Genomic DNA, 9,959 nt, shown 5'->3' with positions numbered 1-9,959 from the left:
TTTTTTTTTTGTTTGTTTGGTTGGTTTGCTTTGTTTTTTTCTAACAAGAGCCAGTTAGAAAAGCTCAGGCTGTCCTGCCTGAGCTTGACTAGCAGCTATGGTCTCAGATGCGACTAGATAACTTTAAGGAACTGAATTTGACTTCATGGTGCCAGTTTTTTTTTAATGGTAAATATGGAACTATCATTTTAATTTTTTTCTGTTTTTAAAATTTATTCATAATACATCTAAATTGTTAGTCCATCCCTTGTATCCTCCCATTCCTCCCTCCCTCCTGCTTCCCCTCCTACTCCCCTCCCCTATGTCTGTGCCTGAGGGGGACCTCCTTCCCCTGTATATGCCCATAGGGTATTGAGTCTCTTCTTGGTGACCTGTTATCCTTCCTCTGAGTGCCACCAGGCCTCCCCATCCAGGGGACATGGTCAAATATGAGGCACATGGTGCCAGTTTAAAAAAATCCCTTGGAACAATCTGTTTTGTAACACTGCATACTTAGTTCATATAGTTGCCTCATGATAAAGAGTGTCACCTCATGCTTCAAAATATTTTAAAACCCCCAAGAAGATAGGAATTCAGCCAGGTATTGTAGATGAAGTGTGATGGAGAGCCCTTGGCTTGGTTGTCTACTGTCTCTGTAGACCAGGCTGGCCTCGAACTCACAGCGATCCACCTGCCTCTGTCTCGCAAGTGCTGGGATTAAAGGCGTGCGCCACCCCCCCCCCCCCACTTCAAAAGGCTTTGAAAGGCAACTTCAAACTTCCTTATGGAAGATTCTAGCAAAGCAAATTGTAGACAGTCTCCACCAATCACTCCTTCTAGATAAGCTTATGTAAATTCTCAGGCCAAGTTTAACGAGACATATTTGCAAATGATTATCTTGCTTTGATTATCTTTAATAAAAAAGGCAAATTGTTGTGTGCGTTTGGAGACAATGAAAGTGTTAGTTTCATCACTCCCATCGCTGTATATCGGACTCCATCATGGCTGTGGAAGAGAAGCCAGGAAGGTCACCTGTGCTCGAAGGGCACAGATTAATTGCTGTGCTTGAGAGCAGTGATTTTTAAAGGGTGATTACGGAATTGACAGTGCTAGCAGCAGGAAACGGCTCTTGCCCCACACGTATCTAATCAGAAACTGTGGGCCTTGGGCTGTGGCTTGTGTTGTGTTTTAACAGGCTCTTCAGGGACAGGCTCAAACTTGAGAACACTCACTTTAGAGACACTTGGGGCTTATCATTGGAGTGCTGAGCCAAAACTGATGTTTCTATATGCTTGCCTTGCAAAGAAGGCTCATGTTATTGTACTCTTTTAGGCTATTGTAGAAACTGCAGCCCAGAAAGATGTGTGGTTAATACTATGCCTGAAAGATGCTGTACTCCTGAATCCCAAAGATACAGTAGTCACACTCTCCTTAGGCAAGGGAGTGGTAGTTTATGAGGTAGTTACATGTACATGTGACCGCTCTCTGGGTCAATGACACAGTCACTTCTGTGGTTGTGAGCCTGCCTAAGGTGTGTGGCTTCTTTACTGGCTTGGCCGGTGCCATGCTCTAAGATGACCAGTCTCAATTGACATGACCTTAGTAGCCAGTTTTGGCTGTAACTCCCCCCCACCTTAGAAGCCACTAGACAAGGTATTCCTGGTATTCTTCCTTTGGAACATCTCCTTTGGACAACTCTTTATCACTAACATTTGGGAGGTTAAGGGTCCTGACTCTTTGGCTACCCTGACTTCAAAGCAAGGTCCTGTATCAAAGAATCAAACAAAAGGGCTGGAGAGATGGCTCAATGGCGAAGAGCACTTGTTGCTCCTGCAGACAGCCTGGGCTCAGTTCCCAGGACCCACAAAGTAGTTCACAAACATCAGTAACTTCAGGGGACCCGAAGTTCCAGGGGACCTGACACCTTGCTCTGAACTCCTCAGGCACCAGCATGCACACATACAGGCAGTCAGGCAAAGGACCAGACAAACAGCATAAATAAATTTAAAAGAAAGAAAGAAAGACAGACAGACATAAAGAAAAAGAGATAATCAAAGAAAATTATTGGCTTATTATAACTAGGCATACCGCCGGGCATGGTGGTGCACAGCTTTAATCCCAGCACTTGGGAGGCAGAGGCAGGCGGATCGCTGTGAGTTCGAGGCCAGTCCAGGACAGCCAAAACTACACAGAGAAATCCTGTCTCGAAAAACCAAAACAAACAAATAAAAAAACCAAATAACTATGCATACCATGCTATAAGATGCCTTTAAAGAATGTGGGAAATATTTGGAGTTGGGGACAGTAAGAGACCCTAGCATTTGTGGGCTCAGATGTCAGAGCAGTCATAATAGAACAGAGGAAATCACATATTACCAAAGTGAATCTTTGGGTTGTTACTTTCATTACTTTCTTCTTCTTCTCCTCCTCCTCCTCCTTCCTCTTCCTTCTCCTCCCCTTCTTCCTCCTCCTCCTCTTCTTCTTTCTTCTTTGGTTTTTTTCAAGACAAAGTTTCTCTGTGTAGCCTTGACTGTCCTGGACTCACTTTGTAGACCGGGCTGGCCACAAACTCACAGAGATTCACCTGCCTCTGCCTCCCTGAGTGCTGGGATTGCGGTGTGAGCCACCATACCTGGCACTTTCTTCTTCTAAGGGTCTTCTCTAAGTGGGCAGGTGATTGGGAGGATGGGAAGGGAGGGAGGAGGAGGAGACGGGGATGAGGAGGGAGAGGTAGAAAACAAACTGCAGTTAAGCAGGGCAAAATGTATGCTTACTGTTAAGTTCCAAACCCCAAAACATCTGCGGAGGTGCCTATTAACATATCAAAGCTGACCTGGCCTCTAGGTTCTCCCAGCATCCCTCAGTGCCTATGTGAACTCTCCAGCCCAGGAGCTGCCCTATATAATCCAGACATTTTGGTTACCATTGGTGTCTCTTGCTCCTTTTGGTCCTTCTCTTTCCCCTCTCCCTCTTCCCCACATGGTTCAGATGTGTCTGCCTCTGGCTATGCTCTCCCCCATATCTGTAGTAAACTTTCTCCTCCAGCATACTTAGGAGCAGCCATGTCCCTTCCCTTTTTCTTTCTTTTCTTCATTCACTTACCTTATGCCAATCCTAAGTGTGTCACTTTTCATATTTTTTTTTTGGGAAAAAAAGTAGATGTTAAGGACAGTCATTCTGTTGGTCACATTGCCTTAGGAAACAACATCTTCCTTCCTTCAGCCCCAGAGTGCTGGAATTATAGGTGTGTGCCGCCATGCCCATCCGTAACCATGATTCACCACAAGCACTTGCATGGATTTGAGCTTTTCTTACACAAGGGAAGATGTAATTTTTATTTAAATCAAGCATCAACAAAACCCCTACACCAGCCAAGGGTAAAGAGTCCATGAAGACTAAGGATGAAGCTGTCCTCAGTATTAGATTAATTTTGAAACAAAGACTTCTTTTTTTTTTTTTCCTGAGACAGGGTTTCTCTGTGTAGCCTTGACTGTCCTGGACTCACTTTGTAGACCAGGCTGACCTTGAACTCACAAAGATCCACCTGCCTCTGCCTCCCAAGTGCTGGGATTAAAGGCGTGCGACACTACGCCTGGCTAAGACTTCTTAAAGTATGTTTAGCTTTAAAGTGGACTAATTCCTACAGCATTCTTGCTTAATCCCTTGCTAGGTAAGACAGGAAATGGAGTGTCTGGGTAATCACACTTGCCTATTAGAGTGTATGACTCCTGGCAAGGAGAGCTCTGTTTACCAAACGAACCCACTCTAATTGTTCACGGCAAAGAACTGCTTTGTATTTATCACCCATGATCTTATAAAGCTGCTCATGTGCTGGGAAAGAAAGCTGACATCTGCTAAGAGCAAAACACCAGAGACTAGATGTTTCAGGGTCTGGAACACATTTGTTACTTAAAACTGAAGCACAAATAAATGACATAAACTGGCAGCACATAGGGCTTCAGACTTAATCACTGATCTATATATTCAGCAAACCATCCAAACCCAGCTTATAAGTTGAACGTTTGTGAAAAAATTGATTCTCATTATAACATAATTTTGTCACTAATTAGAGCCACATATTTTGAAGTCTCTTGAAAACTGGAGGAGTTGAAATTCACATGAAAATAACAAAGCATATGGTAGAGGGAGTCACCAATAAGATAATTTCCCATCAAAACATATTACATTAATTTAGGAAGCAATGAACTTTAAAGAGTGGTTTCGGACATGAGTAATAGTGTCGGGTCTGGTCCCAGACAGGAAATCTAGCCTTCAGAAAGTGAAACATGAACAGGAGGTAGAGGTAGGGTGAGGTGGCTAAGAGGGGCATCAGAAAATTTCATAGGCATTAAATGACATCTAGCTCCACACATCTGTTTCTAATCAACTTAAGAATGTTTTTCTGATACCAGCTTCATATATGTGTGTGTGTGTGTGTATATATATATATATATATATATATATATATATATATATATATATAATCTGTACATATTTCTATATATAATTATAAAATTCACCCATTCTAAGAGTACAATGCAATAATTTCTTTTTGAGTCAAGGATCTATGCAGCTCGGGGTGGCCTCTAACTTGGATATATAGTGGAAGGTGACCTTGACCTTCTGATCCTTGTGTGTCTACATTCAGAGTTGAGATAAGAGGCCTGCCGTCATAGCCAGGCATGGTGGTGCACACCTTTAGTCCCAGCACTCAGGAGGCAGAGGCAGGCAGATCTCTGTGAGTTCGAGGCCAGCCTGGTCTCAAGGCTACACAGAGAAACCCTGTCTGGGTCTCAGCAGTACTAGGATACACCCAGGCCAGCTGTACTAGGATAGTCCTTTGTGCTAGTTGAGCATTTTCTTTTTCTTTTTTCTTTCTTTTCTTTTTTTTTTTTTTTTTTTTTTTTTGGTTTTTCGAGACAGGGTCTCTCTGTGTAGTCTTGGCTATCCTGGACTCGCTTTGTAGACCAGGCTGGCCTCGAACTCACAGCGATCTGCTTGCCTCTGCCTCCCAAGTGCTGGGATTAAAAGCGTGTGCCACCACTGCCCGGCAAACTGAGCATTTTCTTGGCTGAGCTACACATCGAGGCAGCCAGAGTGCTTAACTAGTGTCTGTCACCTCAGTCAAGCCAATTCTTTTTGTGTTATTTCTGGGTTGGAGCTGCAACCAGCCCTAAATCGTGACCTGAATCCTCGCAAGCCAAGTTCAATCACCTGGATTTTTCTAAGCCAAATGAATAATGAAAAGCAGAAAAAGGAGGTTAATTCAATGTGGCCGCGTTGAAAAGAGGGACAAAGAGATTTAGAGATGCCGCCAGGTCTGTCTTTGGCAGGGAGATCCTGAAATGCAGTTAAAATTTCAGTAGAGCAGTGCGCCAGAGCTACATGAACCTGGGCAGTCCAGGTCAAGGTGTGGTCCTGCCCATCCTTGCTTTTGCAAAGTGCTGATTCGTTGTAAATCTCTTTCTGAGAAAAGTTTCCCTTCGGGCTGGCTCCTGCTTTAGGCTAGTGGTTCTCGACCTTCCTAATGCTCCTACCCTTTAATACAGTTCCTCGTGTTGTGGTGACCCCTCAGTCATAAAATCATTTTTGTTGTTACTTCACAACTGTAATTTTGGTACTGTTATGATTCGTAATGTAAACACCTGTGTTTTCTGATGGTTGAGAACTTCTGTGTTATGCTTTCTCTCCTTCCAGGATGAGATTCCTGATGGGAGTTCTGCTTTCTTGAGATCCATTGCTTTGATAGTCTGAGAAACAATGAGAGGGACACTTGTCATCGTTTTTTGTTTTAGCTGATTGTCATCCCTGCCAGCAGTCTGGTTACAAAAAAACAAAACCACCACCACCACCAACAACAACAACAAAACAATTTTTTTTAGTACCTAGGTGATACTAGAGTTTTGGGGAGTCCCTTCATTGTATCTAACCTATACTGAGGAAATCAAGGGGCTTCTTAGTTTCATTGATAAAATCAGTTAAGAATGGACTCAATCAGAAGTTAGAGGACACTTTTATGAGAGTTTAAAAGAAAAACCTCCAGGGCAAGTGAGTTGTAAATCTCAGCAGCTGCCTAGAGGAGGAAAATGGAAAGGATAAAGAAAAAAAAATCTAACCCACCATGAGGAGGAGCCACACTTAGAGAACATGGGCTTAGAAAGGAGAAAGGAAACGTGTTGCTTTTCTGAGTAATTTAGAAAAGTGGGCAGACTCAGGAAGCTGCACGTCTACTGCTCTGTAAGAAACTGTGGCGTGTGTGTGTGTGTGTGTGTGTGTGTGTGTGTGTGTGTGTGTGTGTGTGTGTGTGTGTGTGTGTGTGTATGTGTATGTGTGTGTGTGTATTCTGGGAAGGAAAAGTGAATTATGTCACTAAAGAAAGAAGCATTCCACTTACCTCTTTAACACGGCTTCAGGTGAGCCCCGCCTTCCAAGGGGGTGGGGTCTTACTCAGGTGATTGCTACGCCTCCCAGAACTGTCAGCTCTCCAACCCCGCCAGAGTTTGTATTCTTTTGGCCAGAAGTCTTTCCTTAGTAGGCCTTTACTGCTGCTGTGTCAAAGGTGCTTGGAGACAATAACATCACTAAGCTGGCATCAAGGATGCCTTAGTGATTCACGGGAAATGTGTGTTAATAGGCCTTCTCTCAGCTAGTCTGCTGAAACCCACAGGGAGAGAGAGAGGCTTGCTTACAAGCACAGAGAGACAGGCTTAGCAGCCAGGTGCTGCGGCCAGACTGCCGCATCACTGTTTTACTTAGCTGCTTGTCCCTAGAAAAGGGACTTAAACTCTGAGTTTCCGTTTACCCGTCAGTGTCCCTCTTAGGGTTATAGAGAGCGAGTGAGATACAATAGGCAAGGACCCCAGCGTAGTTCTAGCACATGATTAATTCTCAATGTAAAGTAGCTTGCTGTTTATATGTTTACAGACTGATGCACAGCATTTCATAAACCAGATACTGAATATGCAAATGAACTTATATAACAAGGGGCGGGGATAGTGATAGAAGTCTGGTGTCTGTTGGACACCTTAGAACAAGGGATAGAAAATTTTGGAGATGCTCTATATGGATGGGATGTTTTGTAACGGTTGTCATCAAATTACACCCTTTGGGGAATTTAAAATAAAGCTGACCCTCAATCCTAACAGATGTAATTTTAACTTTTCCAGCTAGATTGCTCAATTATTTTGCAAGCAGGAATCAATATCTAAACACAGTCAACAGACACTGGAAAAGGCACACGAGGGGCTTGGGGATACAGCCTTGAAGAAGAGAGCATCCCCTACCTATCCTTATGGTTAATTCAAGCACGAATTATATCCATTCGGATTTACAAAAGGACTGAATGAGATACGTTGTAGGAAGGACCTTGTTCAGGCCTCTGAACTACACCGAAGCCGTTGCTTTGCAAGCACAGAGGCAAAAAGAGTTCCTATCTCTTGAAGAAGATGCTCTTGACACAGCGACTTGGGCATGTGATGTGGTCAGATGTCTAGGTGACCAGTGACCCGTGGCTGTCCTCTAGCTGCATCTGTCAGAGGCTGGGCCCTCTGGGCGAAGTAAGCGCACTGGTTGCAGACCAAGGACCAGGTGGACCACTAGCCACAGATGGAGCGCAGCCACGACCTTGGGTTGTCAGCTCCGGGCACTTCAGTCTGGGTGCTAGGCTCCTGCCAACCCTCCAGGGAGGCGGGTACCCTAGAGGTCCTTTCCCGGAGCGCCCGCTGACTCTTCCGCCCCACAGAACCTGGTTGGTTGTTCTCTAAGGGGCCGCGTGCGGGGGCGGGGCTCTGCGGAGAGGGGGCGGGGCATTAGCCCAGCATCCGCTTCGGGACTGGGTGCGCAGTGGAGACCGTGGCGCCGGGGGGCGGGGACAACTCGGTCGGGTTTCGCGGGGCGGCCGGGTGCCTCCTCCGTCGGCGCTAGGCTGAACCCAGAGCCGAGAAAGGAGTCGGTTCTGAGTTCCCTGTGGGTAAGCGGCCGCCGCGGAGGGGAACATGGCGCTCGTGGGCAGCCGAGTGGAACTGGACGCGGACGAGGTGCGAGGACAGGCAGAGCGGGCTGGTCCGGGCGCCGGCGGGCGTGGGAGGGATGCGGAGCCCCGCGGGGTCCGGGCTGTCCCAGAGGGTGGGCAGGGCTGTCCTCCATGCCAAGGAGCGTCCCGCGGGGCCGGGCAGCGCAGCCTGGAGCTGGCCTGAGCCTCCTTGGACCCTCCGGGCTTTTGCGGAACCGTTCTGGACCCGATTGTCTCCTTCTGTGGAAGTTCCGCGGGTATCCGCCGGGCGAGCGGGCGGGCGGGCGGGGCAGGCTGCCTAGTCAACCCGGGGCCCAGGGCCGGAGCCTCAGCTCCGCGCCTGGGAAAGGTCCCTTCTGGTCCAGAATCGCCGGCGGCCTCGCCTGTCTGGGCTACCGAAGTGACCCTCCGGGTCTTCGCGCGGCGCCGGGGTCTGAAGTCTACCGGACGGGGGCGCCGGACCTGTTGATTCGAGCGCTTCCCTCAGTACTCCGCCGCTGCTGGGAGCGCGCTCAATGCTCTCAAGTAGAGGGTCAGGCTCCTGCCTCTGCTGCTGCTGCTGCTGCTGCCATTTTACCTGACTTGAATTTTACGCTTTGTGGCCCGAGAAAGCTTTGGTTTCAACTGATGCAATAGATGGATGATTAGAGGAGGCGAGTTAGGATTCTGTTTTTCACTGCCAGGAGATCCTGGTAACGAATAAGTGTGCTTTAAATGTTGGCCTTAAGAACCGACCCAAAGCTGAAGGACTTATGGCACTGACAGTTAAGGCGAGCCACAGCTTCCTTAGGACGTGCCTTGCAGTGAGGGCCCTAGACCACACACCAGGGAACTAGCGAACACCCAGGGCATGGGTATGTTGCAGGACCTTCTAACTACACAGAAGTCAAACGAGAGAGCATTTTTGTTATTATTTTCTTCTATGATGACTTTTATTTATAGCTTTAGGCTGTCTCTTTGGTATGACCTGTTGCCTGCCCTTTTTAATTTCTTAGCCCTAGAGCTTTTCTGGAATCCAGGTAACAACACCTTTACAGTTCTTTTGACCACCATCACTTCCTCAAAAGTTTCTGCAGCTACCTCTTGTGGGCACGGTGCACTCTCTACAGTGTGGTCTCGCTTGTGTATCCCAGGCTTGTCTCCAGTTGCTTCCCTGTTTGTAAACGAAGGAACAGACTTGAGCCTGGTGATGAAGGTCTGTAACCTCAGCACTCAGTTGGCTGAGGCAGGAGAGTTCAAATTGGAGGCTACTCAAGACAACATGGTGCATTCAGGCCAGACTGGATTGCATAGAGAGACCCTGACACTCTCATCCACTAGCATGGATAGTTTCCTCCCTAATAAAGAAAAAAGAAAACCCAAGGCTCAGAGCAGCTCATAACTGTGCAGTGGTATCTCTGCCCTTTCCTCATTGTTGGGGAAATGCACACATGGGTGTCAACTAGGATTGTCCTGACATATCGAGACAAAGGTCACTCAGTGTCAACTGCCAATAAAACAAACTCAAGAGGAGATGATCGCTGGTGATAAAGGCTCAGCTCCTGGGGAAGTTAGGTGTCGGGCAGCAGGCAGCCTGTTACAGAGACTTGAACACATGTTTGTCGAGTGAATGCACGACTGCAGAAAACTTGTGGCTTGATCAGGCCTCAGTTTTTGCCTTTATCATCGATTGACTAGTTAAGCTCCTATCTCATGCTAGGTAGTCTTAGGTGATGGACAAGGCACAAAGAAACGCTTTGTTCATGCCATGTCTGCTTTTATCCCTCATGGAGTACAGGTATGTTGGCATAAATTTATCCCCCCTTTACTGAGTGCTTAAATACTCTGTGCCTAAATTTGGCACCTTAGAAAGAGAAGATACAGCTTTGGTGTTTAGGTCTCTCAGAGTGGGCGACGAGGTAGGTAAGTCATGTGTGAAACAACAATTCAGGGAACAGTTTAGGGCGGGGAAGCAGATGTGCATTAACGT

At 46.7% G+C, this 9,959-nt stretch overlaps 1 protein-coding gene across 2 annotated transcripts in view; it reads left to right on the top strand.

Moving 5' to 3' along the window:
• Window positions 1–7,822: 7,822 nt before the first annotated feature.
• TTC39B (tetratricopeptide repeat domain 39B) overlaps window positions 7,823–9,959 on the top strand; it is a 101,459-nt gene continuing 99,322 nt past the window's right edge. For both annotated transcript variants that reach the window (XM_084777714.1, XM_084777713.1), the window contains exon 1: window positions 7,823–8,015. In XM_084777714.1, the coding sequence (XP_084633840.1) occupies window positions 7,974–8,015 (42 nt within the window). In that variant the 5' untranslated portion in view covers window positions 7,823–7,973. The remainder of the gene's footprint in view (window positions 8,016–9,959) is intronic.

The sequence above is a fragment of the Acomys minous genome (genome assembly GCF_964271855.1).
Source record: "Acomys minous genome assembly, chromosome: 1".
NCBI classification, from domain to species: Eukaryota; Metazoa; Chordata; class Mammalia; order Rodentia; family Muridae; genus Acomys; species Acomys minous.
Note: the sequence above shows the minus strand (reverse complement) of the source record. Positions and strands in the feature narration are given on the sequence as shown.